Source organism: Calonectris borealis, chromosome 3 (genome assembly GCF_964195595.1).
Source record: "Calonectris borealis chromosome 3, bCalBor7.hap1.2, whole genome shotgun sequence".
Classification (NCBI taxonomy): Eukaryota; Metazoa; Chordata; class Aves; order Procellariiformes; family Procellariidae; genus Calonectris; species Calonectris borealis.
In genome coordinates this window covers 128,508,988-128,524,204 of record NC_134314.1, presented here as the reverse complement: position 1 = coordinate 128,524,204, position 15,217 = coordinate 128,508,988, and the positions used below count along the sequence as shown (strand labels likewise).

At 38.8% G+C, this 15,217-nt stretch overlaps 1 protein-coding gene across 9 annotated transcripts in view; it reads right to left on the bottom strand.

Moving 5' to 3' along the window:
• Positions 1-15,217, bottom strand: part of RALGAPA2 (Ral GTPase activating protein catalytic subunit alpha 2) — a 135,695-nt gene that overhangs the window by 50,009 nt on the left and 70,469 nt on the right. For 7 of the 9 annotated variants that reach the window (XM_075147889.1, XM_075147890.1, XM_075147893.1 and 4 more), the window contains 4 exons: positions 14,678-14,801; positions 13,447-13,602; positions 6,029-6,187; positions 609-736 (listed from right to left, as the gene is read on the bottom strand). In XM_075147889.1, the coding sequence (XP_075003990.1) occupies positions 609-736; positions 6,029-6,187; positions 13,447-13,602; positions 14,678-14,801 (567 nt within the window). Of the gene's footprint in view, positions 1-608; positions 737-6,028; positions 6,188-13,446; positions 13,603-14,599; positions 14,802-15,217 lie in introns of all 9 variants that reach the window. The other 2 variants (XR_012673287.1, XR_012673288.1) reach the window with 2 other exon arrangements.

The window sequence follows — 15,217 nt, the reverse complement described above, 5'->3', positions numbered from 1 at the left end:
GTCTGTATATCACACAAGAATAAAAGTCTATGCTACAATTTCTGTAACAGAGAAGCATACCATCTAGTTATCTTCCAGCACTGTTAGAAAATAGGTTCTGAAAATGCCCAAATACAGACATGGCTGGAATAAAACTGGAATTCGGGAACTGAAACATCTGTATCTGAGGCCAAATCCCATTCGTCTTATTAATGTACTAAGTCCAAGTAAAGTCAATTGGAGTACTTCTTTGAATAAGGTAAGAATACAGTTGAGCTCTGTGTTTTAGCCTAATATACGCTGTAGGTAACTTCTATTAGCGTGAAAGAAAATTGAGTATTATCATTACTTACACTTCAAAGCATCAGTGTTAAGTCCACCACCAGCGAGACTGTCTGAAGCTGCTGGTGAGAACAGTCTTGTGATGTTATGATCTTATTTTTAAAACACTGGATGGCAACTGGGTGTGAACAACTGAAAACACTGAGCTTGACATGAAGAAAGCTTTGACCTTTTCCAATAAAATCAAATGGGAAGGATTTTCACTAAAGCTTACCTCTCCACAGAAGAACATTCAGAAGCAAGAACCCTACCAAGGGGAGCCTTGCCCCAGCAGGAGGAAAGGATACAAGCTCTGGTAGAGCGGGATGAGCGACTTGACAGCTCTGCTGGCATTGATGCACGTGGCACATATGAGGCTTGGCAGCAGCTTTGCAGTCACGATTGCTCCATCGAAGAGAGGACCGAAAAATGGCACCTGCGGACCCCAAAATAGAAACAACACATGTAAAGCCCAGCCAATGGAAGCTGAAAGGTTAGTGTAGAGCATGGGAGCAACTTCCAAAATCACAAACAGAAACAACATGCCCGACTCCCAGGGGATTTTCACAGCAAGGCATCTGCTGCTTGAGAAAGGTGCCAGGGGGGCAAGGGGAGGCAACTTTCACGCTGCCCCGCTCTAGACAGTGAAGTTATTCGGTCACATTGCAAGTGTTAGCTTGCTCTAGGTCTCCCCTCTAGATCACGGCACAGAGACTCCTCCAAGTACAGCAGAAGAACACGGTGACAAACCTCCTCCGCGGGCTGTAGCGGCAGGGCCATTGCCAGCCAGGTCAGCACGGTCAGTTGGCACCCTTGCTAGCACAGCACACTGTATCTTGCATTATATTATTGACATTTGGAATAATAAGCACCAGACCCACTATAGAAGACCGGCACATTATTTTGCCATAAAACGGTATGACCACATTGTTTTCCACACTGGAACTTCCAGTGTGATATTAATGCCCCAATTTTTTATTCTAGGTTTTTAAATCTTCCATAATTGCCATCAGTACACTTTACATGTATATGCGCATTTCACAGAATATTCAACTGGGTAAAGATGAGCTTGTTACACGTATGAACAAAATTCGTCTATGAATTTGAAATTGATATTCCATTTTGAGTAGATATTAAGAGCTGTTTTCTGTCTTGCATCCCAACAGGAGACCCTGATTCACTGGCTGAATCCGACATTGGCAGTAGCTTTTGCAAAGAAGTATTTGTTTCAGATAATCTCTATAAACTCTTTCCATGGACTTCACTGAAGGAAAAAAAAAAATTGAGCTGATCCAAGATAACGAGGTCTGTGGAAAGCAGAGGAGATGGCAGAAAACCACCACCTCTCAGAGGCAGTGCCCCGTAAACATGGCTGGGAGAGGCACAGACAGGTCTATCCCAGCATAGCATGTCAAGGTGTTAAAATGCTGTTCCTTCAGGGTTACCTCCAGAGGAAACCACCATGTAATGTCATTTGGTGACATACGGCTCTTCAGATAAAGGCTACACTAGGTAAAAGAGACATTTTATAAAAGTGAAGTATGTCTGGAGGTGCATGCACGTAACAGACTTTGCCATGTCAAACCCAGAGAATTTTAATATTTAAATATATAATAAATTTTAGTATTTGCAAGTAGTGAAACTCATTTCCCTTTCACACACTCAAAACAAAAAAAAAAAGAAAACAAAACAAAAAACCCAAAACAAAACAAAAACAAACAAACAAACAAAAACGAAACCCCAACCAAAACCATAAACAGAAGCTAGCAGCAATTATCAATATTTAAGCTATGGATTTTTTTCCATCTGTACAGAGGCTTATCACATAAATAAATACCCTCTATTATTCTTCTGCAACTGCTTGTGGGTGACTGTGACAGTCATTCAATAAATGGACAAAGGGAATAATATAAATCCCCTGCATCTAGGGAATTCCTCTAATTAGAAGTGGCAATGAATTACAGAAGAAGTTTGGTTTTAATATAACATCTGCAAATGACAGCTGTCTTTTCACACAGTTATTTTGTCATTCCTTTACTTAAAATAATTACCCATTCCCCAAAAAATAGATTAGTGTAAAATGTTTCCATAGTGGTTCTGCCTTTTTTTTTTTTTTAATGCTAGCATTACTATCTAGGCAGTTGGAAAGAAAGGTGACAGGAAGAAAATCTATGCCACCAAGGCGGTAATGTTCTAGAGCAGCAAGCTTTTCCTCTTTAAGCAATAACATTTCTAAGTAAAATTTTTAACACATAGTCTGTTTAAAAGTATTGACAAAAGGAGGAAAAAAATGTAAAACTATATTTTTATGGAAGTACAAATAATGAGGTTAAGTACATACTAGTATTAAAATTATACCAACATAGAAATACCAGATATTTAAAGTCAGATTAGCACTTACATACACCACTGTACAGGGAAATTCATTGTCAGGCTTTTTGACAAGCAATTTTTGCTTTCAGGACTTTGTTTCACTATTTCAAAACCACCTGGAGTCTAGGGAGTGTGGTAAATTTTCTTAACACAGTATTACAGAATTTATATACTTAAAATATAGACAAGGTGTGTGTGTATTTTATACACCTTATATATGTGTGTATATAAATACATACACATATATATGTATGCTCACATTTTAAAAAAAAAAAAATCTTTTCAGTGGGCACTCTCCAGCAAATTCATCAAAAATATCTCCAATCTGTCTGGCGTTTTAGAACAAAAAGTTTAGTAATTGTTTTCTCTGAAACTTTAATAGTTGAACTCCAATAAATCATGCTTTACTCTAAAACTCCTTTTAAACAGAAAAGTAGGCTAATTCATGCTGAACCCTAAAAACTGAGAGCTTTCCTTAGCATCCCCGAACTCTGTCCCCACAGCGTAGAGATAAGAGTGCAGTGGGTGCTCTTCGGGGTGACTTTCATGAAATTGGGGAACATGCTTTTTTCAAGCATGTTTCAAGTAATCAAACAGATTCTTTCGAGAACTGTGTCCTAGGCACATATTTTGTCAAAAAGTACACATTTTTCATGACCCAAAGTCTGCAAACACTGGCAGATGGAAAAGGAAAATAATGCAAAGGATGGAAGTGACTTTGTATGAGTGACTGATTTTACATTACCAAAGAAAAGCGAGCGTAAGGCACACGAAACCAGAACCAAGAGCAGCATTTGCCCAAATTGGTTCCCAGCTTCTCGATGCGCGGGGCTAACCCTCTGCAGAGCTGCAAAGGCGCCGCTGCCCTGCCTTGCAGCAGCAGCGGAGCCAGCAGGCCTCGCCGCTCCCCGGCAGGCTCGGGGTCCGCAGAGCCCGCTGCGAAACAAGGAGCACACAACCGGACCATACGCCCGCGTGGACACAAAGCTTGGAATTATTAATTCCCGAGCAGATCTACCGGCCACACCGAGGGTCATTAAAGTCAATGGAACTCGCATATCGTCAGCTTCCATCTGTACAGGGGGCTCTGCCTCAACGAGGAGTTCGAGGGGGAGACCAACTGACTGCATAGGGACATGCTCCCTGCTCAGTACTTTTTTGTAAGACGGTATTAAATACCCATTTGAGGAAAACAGTGTTTCGAATGGTTACAAAAAATATATTATGTTTTGACAGGACTAAATTAAAAAAAAGTACAGGGAAATATCCCCTTCCTTGAGTACCCCAAATGACAATGGAAGTTATCCATGAAACAAAAATTAATATTCAGCCCATTGCAAACACCTGCTTCATTACAATTTCCAGGAAAAAAATAATTATTTCTGTTGCACGCAGTAAAAGTAGGCAAGGTTAAATAAACCTTTTGAGCACAAAGACTTCCCCTCTATAGCAAGCAGCACTAGTTAAAAGAGTGGGGAATGGGTAAATTATTGTACCAAATGGCTGAGAATTAATCTCTGATGACTAGCTGCAATCTAACGAGGCATCTGTGTCCCAGGGAACCCGCAGTATGTCCCTGGCGGTATGTGCAGTGTGTAGAGTCTGCCTGGCATTCTTTGTCCTCTTTTGCAGGCAGCTTTTCGTCTCATTGTTCAGAATATCCTCATGCATCTGTGACGCGTGGAATGCATTCACACTAACAGACTTACTATTGTCTTCTCTCAGAAGCTTTGTCGAGCAAAGACTGCATCACGGTTCCTGATAATTATATTGCTTAATTAATCAAGACAAAAAAAATTTGCAAATCATTGCCCGGTTGCCAAGCAGGGAGATAAAAAATGAAAACAATACAAGCTGAAGCAATATAACAAAAGTAACAGCTATCTGATCAGAAATTCTTATATAATGAAGCTATTAATGCTAAATCGGTTAATGTTAACATTGCTCCAGGTGTCTCTACTTAGATGCAAACAAAAAGGCTAACATTATGTATATAAAAGGCCAAATGTTGCCATGGATTCTGTAACCTGATAGAGAGGACAGCCTTTTCATTTGATTAGGGAATGCAATTTAAATACCAGGGACTGAAGCCAAACAACAGACATTTCTCTCTGCAAGCCTCTTTCATTCACCCTGGGGTCAGTAGCTGGTGAACAAAAGGTCAGCCACACTTGCCCTGGAAATGTCTGGATTAATTTTATTACATTGTAATGGTTTGTACTTTAAATGTAGGGATAACACTAAATTTCCAGTTAGCTATTATTCTTTCTGCCCGTTGGGTATTTTTGACTAATATGTAAGATGACATAGCTTTTCTCGATTGGTTCATAGAATTTTCAAGCACGTTCATAACACTAAGTTCTGATTTTCCTGATGGAACATTAAAAGCTAAAATTCCCAAGTAGTAAATTGCGGGGCTCAAAATCAAGTGTAGGAAAAAAACCCCTCTATTTCAATTTATAAAAAATTTGCAAGTTTGAAACGTCTACTGGCAAACCAATGACTGTTAATATGTAATAGCTCCGTCATTCACAACTCAAAAAATATTGTATACAGCTGGTAAATATGTCATCTGATGTATGCATTTTTCCACAGCTGGTTATTCTCTTGGATAAATATTGTCCTTCATATAAGGGAAATGGTATTTATTACACTGATTATTTTAATGAAGTATATTTTATATACATTTTTGTATCCATAATGTACCAGACAAGCATTTATTAAAGTAGCTTTTTTTATACATATGCACAGATGTACATACACCCACACCTGACATTTTGCAAAGAAAAAAATCCATTACTTCCAAAAAATGTCTAAAATGTGATTGCATAACAATGATTTAAACAGAAAATACTTTGTTTGATGTAAGGATATCCAATGCCTACATCATCCTGTTGAGTCAGATTATGACGACGGTCTCAAAAACCTGTGAGGTTATGCACGGTACCATATGTACAACAGAAACCAAACCGTATGGGATGAATTAATAGCAAATGAGGAACTTAAATCTTTATTATTTTGCTTTTATTGCCTCACATTGGAAATTCACAATGATTTTAAACATTGCTCTTTGTACCGTAACTCCTATGGGTTGAGAATTCTGAAATATTTCTTTAAGTGCTAAGCATGAATATAAAATTAATTAGTCGTCATTTCGATCGCTATTAATAATTCTAGTTTTAAAATAAAAGCTCATTGCTCAGCATACTTTTAAACTGAGATGGACTGATTATATTTCATACTTACTGGAAAAAAAAACCCCAAACTTTAAAACACTGAGCTTTATTTAAGCAACAAAACTGTTGGTCACTTGCATAACACATATGATAGATCCAATAAAGCAGTCAAAACGTACCTCTGGTTTCTTCATTATCTCTATGAAAAACATGTGATTCTTCATTGGATAAATAACAATTAAAACATCTCCAAAATCTGTTGGTATAATGCCTCTGCGGTAGTTCCTGGTGTGTTCAGACCAGACGATGTGAACCTCATCATTTCCCAAGTGACGAAGCTGCAACAGCAAATTGGCTCTTTATTAATCAGAGTGATAACAACAGTTTATGAGGGGTCATGGCTTACAAATTGAATTACAATGCTCAATAGTAAAAATATTTCATAACAGAAAAAGTTAAAATATTGTTTTTCTCCAGTTGCTCATGAAAAGATCAGCTAAATAATTTGCTTCATTCAGAACGCATTGTTGTCTGATGGCTTAATTAAGTAATTACCAAACTAGCCATTAGCACGATATGTAAATGTACATTACCTACAATAATTTAAGACGGAAAAATGAACAGAACATCATATTCCAGCTAAAATAATGTAGCTGTCACAGAAATATGAAATGCCTTGACTCAGGATGTCAAGAAACCTTCCATCATGAACCACTATTACTGAATTTATTATATTACAAATATCTCCTTGCTGACTCTGTCTGGAGAGGACTTTTGTTTGAAAACATAAGCAAAATATCTGGGCAATGGAAGAATGGGAAATACTGTGGGAGTTACCTTTTTATTTGGAGCACAGTTGCATAAAATATGGATAAAATTTAAATGTGACATACACAAAATGCATCTGAAAGCCTGTGTGTTTGCTTTGTTATTGGAGGAACTGGAGGTGATCTAACAGATGGCAAAAAGTATTTGGCAATCATGTACAAGCTACGCACAATAGTTTCAACTGTAAGCTCTAAAGTTAAAATTTAATCCACATGCAGAATGCCAGCCCAAAGCATAAAGAGAATTTAAGTCCCACTTAGAGCTTAAAAGACCACCCCCCCAGTTTGGTGCTAGCCCCTGGAACAATGTGCACAATAGACCTAACAAAGAAGCCAAAACGTAGCTCTGCCTTCTTCACTGTCTCTGTGCAGGGGAAAAAAAGAAGAAAGAAAAAAAAAAAGGTAGTGATATTCATTGCTAAATAACAACTAAGTAATCTCAACACGCCTTGTATCAGCCTATATTGTACTGCTGAATTTTCCCTCTTCAGAATCAGGTAGTGCCTTTAAAAGTAAAGACTTTCACTCCTACATACTGGGTGGCAAACTGTATCCTAGTTGTAAGAGAAACATGGCAAAAACATAATACATTATGAGAATCAAAAAGTAAAGCTATGAACTTTGCTTACAGTTTATACTCTAGCAGAGTAAAATAAAGCTAAGTTCATAGAGTGACTTAGATTCTCAGTTTATTGTAAATGAAACAGAAGATAGAGTTGTATTTTATTTACACCTACAAATAAAAAACATTTTTAGTTTACAAAACTAAGCAGTAATTTACATGTACGACAAAATCTTGATTTCACTTTCTGTGAACAGATGCAGCTAGGTCACCTTAAAAGCGATTAAAAGCAAGATGCAAAGTTTAGTCTTAAAAACCCAAAAATCTGTCTGGCTACAAGACTTTGTGCACAACAGGTTATACATACTGAGGATCTAAGTGTTTGGCAAGGCTATTCCGCACACAGCCGAAGCTGAGCTGTAATTTCCTATGAAAGCTGAGCGCAGGAAGGACCCAGCTCACACCAGCTGTATTCAGAGCAGCCTGACGGCGATGTGTTTGTAAGCAGTGCCCACAACGTATCAGGCTGAACCCAACACATCCTGATACGAGAGTGAGTTCTGGCACTAGCTTCGCAACACAGAGAAAGCCCACAACAGCAGTATTTAGCAACCCCTGCTTTAAAAAGCCCAACAAATAAATATGGAAACAGAATTCTGTAAGGTGATGGAATTGTCCGGTTGCGCAGGGCAATTCACAAACTGAACACAGCTCCTCCTTCTACAAAAACAAACCGTGAAGAAAAGGCTCTGTACTGCCTTGCCTCCTATTGCTTTTGGAGTGATAAATAGCACATACCGCTATAAAACCAGTAATCAAAATATGTCCAAATACTGCTTAAGAGACCCTTTTTAAATCACAGGGAACTATTCTGATAATAACCAAACACTTTTCATACTGACGAATCCCAAAACACTTCATACTTATATCGCATCCAAGAGAACAAAATTTGGGAAACATGGAGAAGTTAGATCAACCGAGGCTTGCTGTGCTTGTTTGAGACAGGAAGTGATGGCTATGAGCTCAAAATCTTGCAAACGTTGTGTGATCATGAATTGCTACCTTTGCTACAACCCTCATCGCATGCTAGTAACTCCTTTTAAAGCTTGAGTTACTACCCGTCATTGTTTTGAAGTCATATATCCTTAACCATCACATTTATAAGGCATAATGTTACAAATATAAAGTTGGTATTACTCAAAAATATTTGCTCTTGAAAGATAATTTCATTGATAAAAAACATTATAATAATCTTATAGTGACAACAAACCAGCTGCTATTTTCCTGTATCGCTCATTCAAAATATATGCTATGGGGTAGACTCAGCACTTGAAGGACATAAGCAAGTTTTGCTTAAAGGTCCAAAGCAACACAGATGATGCATTTGGAGCCAGAGTCCTACGCTATGCTCTCCATGCAGTTTAGGGGTGAGGAAAAAAAAAGAAAAAACTACATTAAAAAAATCCCAAAGCAGCCAGGAAATAAGATGTATCTTAAAAAGCAAAAACAAACAACAGACCAGCTCAACTACAAGTAGTCAGATTTTTTAAGTTTATTGCTGACTCGAACGATCTCTCTACAAATGTTCAGGGAAGGCAGCTCTTGAAACTACAATTGCTTCTCCTCCCTGAGTGAGCTGACAGTGCATGAATTTTTAGCCTGCACAGTTTCGCCAACATGAACAAAATATATACGTTCTCAGCTGCACACGCTCAAACACAGCCACGGCTTGATGTCTCAGCTACGCCGAGCATTCAGCGCCTGGAAGCTGGGTCAATGTATAGCTTCTGACGTGCATCACGCTGTCGTTAATCATATCTGGTCTGCGTTTCCTCAGCCCCAATCTGGGCGTCGGAGCGCAGCCGGCATCTCCAGAAGCCGCGCAGCCAGCCTCCGTGCTGGGAGGCTCGCCCAGCGCCGCCGCTCCCCTTCGCTTGAGCAAATAGTTTTCCAGGCTGCCCGCTTCGGCTGGGCTGCACGCTGCCTGCCAGGCAACACGCCGCCGCTGACACTGGTCACGGTACACACCTAATGGCCTGACCTCCTTTCCCTGCTAATTGCATTACACAGCCAGCTGGCTCCAGAGAGGAGTCGTCTGTTTGACTGAAGAATTTCTGCTTTTGGGGAGGCATGGCTGCTACTTTTGCTAAGTAACAGTCGGGCCTGACATCCCCATTGTCTGGCTGACAGTGTACCCATCCTAAAATCTAAGTTTTATTTGTAAATTAACCAAGAAACTTCCTGCCAGAACAGTGCTGCCTGGAGACTGATAATGTGTGCCTTTCATTCCCTTTCACTCTTACTGTATCACTGCCAATTTGTTTTTCTGCTGCTCGCCAGCCCTAGGCTATAAAAGCCTTGTAAGACATAAGTGCAATTATAGTCCTGGAGTCAAATGAATTGGACAAATCCAATAGCACAGCTCTGTCCCCACTTTGCAAACCCCTACAGCAGTTAGATTAGCCGCTAAAAATCTAATCTAGCTCTAGCTAACAAATTTCTGCAGCGAAGGAGCAAGAGTTCAGTATGGGGTTGCAACCAGATTTCTGAATTGAAAAAGTTCTGCTATGACAATGGCGAAGACGGAATAAATCACTTAAAAATTTTGCAGCTCATTTTTAAACTGTTAGGTACAATTTATGTAGAAGACAACAGGGGAAGGTAGGATGCTGTTACTATGATTGATTTTCATTCTTGCCACAAGACAGCCAGATAAAAAAAAAGCTTAGAACCAATGATGCTGAACCCTACAGCAGCAAAAGATATCAGCTGAATTTTGATTATTCCACTAGAAAAGATTTCTTTCAGGGCTAAGACTTATTTGGAGAGGTGTTTTTTTTTTCTTTCTTTTTTTTTTTTCCTCTCGAATGAGCAATGTAATATGTCAGCATATACGTCAAATAAAGGAATACAAACTGCAAATTACAACTGTACTGCACAAAAATAAGGGGCCAAGTTCATCCTCCGTGGAAGTGCACGTATTCTTGTGAATTTATACCAGAATGAATTTATCCTCTTGTGTTCAGTAAAAGTAAAGAACCATAATAACATATTTAAGTAAAATTACCGCATCTGCTTAATTCCCCAGCCCACAGAATTTATGGCCTGCTGTACTACTTCCTTGGCCAGCAGGTGGTAAGACCTTCTGTTCAGCTCTGGAGCTTGCGAGCCAAGCACACTGATTGGTATTGAATTCTTTTTGCCTGTCTGTAGGCAAAATAAGGAGAGAAGAAACCACAGAAATGACATAACGATTTCAGAGATAAGGGGGCCCTTAGATCCCAGATAGTATCCATGCAACCCTATCTGATGAAAGCAGGGGGAAGGTAAGAAAAAAAAGTTGTGGCCCCCATTGCATCCTGATTGGCAATATGATAAAATTTTCTCCTCCCGGTAATATTGTCCTCTAACACCATATATAGTTCTATCGCAGCAAGCATTAAAATGGAGCAGGTTCTGAATGGCAACATCGTCATCTGCCTTCCTCTCACACGCTGCTATGCAAAAGAAGCATTAAAGGAAAGAAGTAATAAATATAAAATGATCTTTTTAACCTGGACATACCGTCCCAATAATCTGAGGTGAGGACTTAGGCCCAGCATGCACTAACTGTTAGTGAGCAAGGGGAAGTATTAAAATACTTGTGGTGATCTTGAGAGTTGTCACGATCTCGGAAGCAACGTTGCATTCGATCACGACTCTGTTACCAGGTATTGCAGAATTCACAACTGCAGTATCGACAGGTGGGGGGAATAAATACATTTTCCTCTTGTTTAAGAGTATGTTGCAGGCAGGCACGTGGTTCTTTTCAAGCACACATGCCAGTTGTGGTCTGCACATGCAAAGGCTGCCAAAATCAACATGGGACTTCTGCAGACTGAGGAATTTTGTTGATAAAGCATCAATGTACCTGCCTTTACGTATTTCAGTATACAGCCTCCACAGCTAAGGTTCACAAGTGAAATTTCAAGAAATTGACACTTCTAGGGTTACAAGAGTTCTTGCAGGATATTTAATATTGTCTTTAGAAATGGTTTGGATATACACTCATGCTCAAAACACTGGTTTCAAATGCAGGCTAGTTCATCCATCAGCATTTTCAAAGAATTAGAGAACATCAATCTTCCAGAAATTTTACAGTGCTTCTGAAATACATCTTGCCTCCACTCTTAGCTGCAGTTTTGTAAAATTCGTTAAGTCTATACTAACTTGCACAGAAATACATGCTTGCTTACAAAAGAGCTGTGACAAATTAAACGAAACCGTTATGTGCAGAAGCATGGAACCATGGAAGATTACAAGTTAAAAAAGACCTCTGGAAGTCATCTGGTCCAACCCACCGCTTACAGTGAGGCCAGCTCCCAAGGTCCATTAGGTTGCTCAGAGCTTTGTCCTTCTTTACAGGAATACACAGTTTGATCCCTGCAGGGTTCCATTCCTATAGCAGATTTAAGGGTTTTTTTAAAGTCTTAAAGCAATTACTTTGTGGTATTTTCTGTGGATAATATGTACTGGAGCTGGCCTTGTTTCCTAGCACTTCAAGACTTGGAGGCTGGCAACTACTAAATGCTTTTGCTTTTTCTTTCTCACAAAGAAGAAATTCTCTTAAAGCAAACATAGGGAAGACAATTAAGTAGAATAACCAGACTCTCTCAACGTCTGTGTTAATCCCTAACGTGGGAGGGAATTAGAAGAATTAGTAAAATAGACTGTTTGCAATTAAAACCCATTTTTCCTCTTGTGGTAGCTCTGTCAGACTGTGCTCTCTCCTTCCCAGGTGATGCATTACTCAACAGCTAGATGATATTTCACCTCCTTTGCTATGCTTCCATAAAATCCAGGAGCTATGACTTACAAGGGAAGATTAGACTAAACGACCACAATTTTTGTAGGAAAAATAAGACTGGGAAAGACATGGTAGCAGTTCTCAAACATGAGTAAGTCTGCTGCAACATGATCTGTTCTCCATATCCATGTGGAATAAGGTAAGAATAAATGGGCTTAAACTGAAGCAAAGTAGATGCTACAAGAAATTTTCTCATGGTACAAAAAGTGGAGCATGGGAATACGTTGCCTCGGGAAACTGTAAAGCATTCATCACTGGTCTTTTTAACAAGCAGCTAGATAAATACTGGCCAGGATCAATAAAAATACAGATAGTCCTACCTTGGTAAAGTCATGGAGACTATACAGCTCTTAATGTGTACCACAGCCCTACTTCTCTATCATAAAGTACTCAGATCACATTTTTTTCCATAGCATGTAAATCCACTAACACAAAGATAAGGAGTTGCATACATAAAGAGAAACATGTAATTTTGTTAACTTTTTTTTTTAATGACAGTATCATAATAAAAAAGAAAGGATCTAGCTTTACTATTAAATGCTGGGCAAGTTTTCAGGACTGGTTATCGGAAATTCCACCTTTTTATTTCGAGGAAAAGCACATGTTATTTTGAAACTAACTGGACAACAATACAATCACACAGTGACATATTTATAGATAATTTTCAGAGCACAGTATTATCACATGGTAAACTGGATGGTTGTAGTAGCATTATTAAGGCACATTAACAACCTATGTAGGACAAGTTGCCAGTCCTAATTAAAAAGGCAAAGATTTGGTACGCACCTAAAATCTTCTTTGACTCTAAGCAGCAGTTGGCAAGCACCATAATCTCAAATCACTCCTTGTTAGGAAAGACAAATGATTAAGTACTGATACCAACAAAATTTTGGGCCGGGTTCTGGCCATCTTTGAAGCAGAGTCTGCTTGTCAGAATTGTGAATAACTGGATAATGGCTTTAAATATGGCTGCTTTTGGTACTATGCTTGTCACTTCTCTTTCACTTCTTTTCTTTTCTGTTTCACGCTGGACAATTCATCTGTAAGGTTTTATTATGCTGCATTTGGTTGTTTTGTTCTACCAAACGACAACAGTTTTGGCAGGCAGACAACATACAAATGAAATTATTGCTAATATTATTACTAATGGCGGTATTTGAGGCTACCATGGAAATGTTAATTGTGTTTCAGAATCCAGAATTTAGATGCCATTTAATTCAGATAATCTAGCTGCAGAGCACCATGTGGCACAGCAAAGATGGCCTGCTAGGGCCAGTTAGCACAATCAGGTTTTTTAAAAACTTTAATTTCAGCACTTGAAGACTACAGACAATGTTTTGAAATACAGAGCAAATTATTTACCTTTTTGGTCAGTGAATCGTCTGAATCTGATGGCATTCTTGTAGACACATGAAAAATGATTTCCACAGTAGAAGTAGCATAATAGGGTGCCGTTTGTCCTGTGCTGCCATTGCGCTGCAGGCCGCCCATAAACCCACCGTGTGTTGAAAGATCAACCTGATTGATTGAAAGTCATAATTAGAAGACATTTGAAAAGACTGGTGAATAATCAGTATTTATTTATATATCAAGGCTTGGTGAATTTACCACTCTAGAATACTGTAGCCATCCCAGAGAAAGAGAAGTCTTCCCCTCCAGATCTGTGATCTTTGTGTTAGATCTGTCTGTTTCCCATTCCTGTACTTGACATTTACTAAAAGTAAACATCTCTTAACTAGGTACTGGGTCATTATCTATACGGCTATTTTAACTTCCTTCCAGCTAACAACAGCAAGGAAGGAAAAGCATTGTCATGTGCAGCTGCTCTAAGGGCTATGCGTGGCTTAGCAAGCCCACTCAAAGCATACACAGCAAGAAATAAAGTGCAGAGAAAATATAAACAATCAGGAAAACTGCAAAAGAAATTGAAGATTTGTACAAAATAGAAAAACCTTCTAGAAGATTATTCAGAAGAAATGCCTCTCTGAAGACAAGCCTGTGTCCAAAAGCTTTTTGTTTTCCCCACTGCATCAATCTGAGGATGCTACCTCTCCCTGTAGACCTTAAGTCACTTAAATTCTTAAACATGAAATGCAGCTACTATATATTTCCAAAAACCATACATGTTCATGTCATTTAGGTTACTGACACATCACTTCAACAATGCAAACTAAAACCAAACATTTTTTTTCTTCGTAAAGCAGTCACGTAGTTGGGTAAGTGGTCTGACCATGTGAAGAGCTAAAAGGAGCTAAAATTAAGAGTAAAATTATGCTATAGCTCTTAATGATGCAGAAAGCAGAAATGTCCACTGCAGCACCACCTGTTCATCAGAAACAGGAAGGATGCATTCATCCAGAAGTCGCATGTGGATTTACAGAATTCTGCTAAAAAGGTGATCTTTTAAGTACTGCTGAATATTAGTGTGTATTAGAATTTATCTTTTTTTTGGGGGGGGAGGGGGGGGAAGAATTAAAACATATGCAGTGATATAAGCAGTTTGTTTTCCATTTACCTATTATAACCGGCTTACATTGATTTTCGTAGGTCTTCAGATCAAGTATGTTAGCTGGCCTAAATTTATGACTATTACCTCCCAGCCCAGTCCAGCAACAAAATCTTCATATGCCTGGCTTCCCCTTGCATTGGACAGTATTGAACATTTGTCCTCCTGTCCTTCTGCAATGTAAAACACTGCAATCTTGTGAGTTTCACGGCTGTAATTAGATATAAAAACAAATGAAAGTTAAAGAAGTTTTAGCTCAAAATAATTTTTCAGATGACCTGCACTCAAAAGCTATGAACAGGTGACCATGTTTAATTCCGTATGTCCATTTCCTTTATGCACACAAATACATCACTCAATTTCAGTTGCAGAAAGGTATTTTCACCAATTTTTTCCCCATAACCACACTGCTGAGACACCACAGTGAGAGCTGTGGTCTATTCCTATTCAGAGCCAAGTCTATTCCTTCCATGCACCAGCAGAAGAATTGATGACCAAGTTCCAATTACAGGGTTAATCACTTACATCTGTGCAACCTTGCCAAAGATTGCACAGGTGTTAATGGGAGCATAATTTGACCTACAGAATTTTAATTATAGGGTGATGATATACAAGAAAGAAAAAACA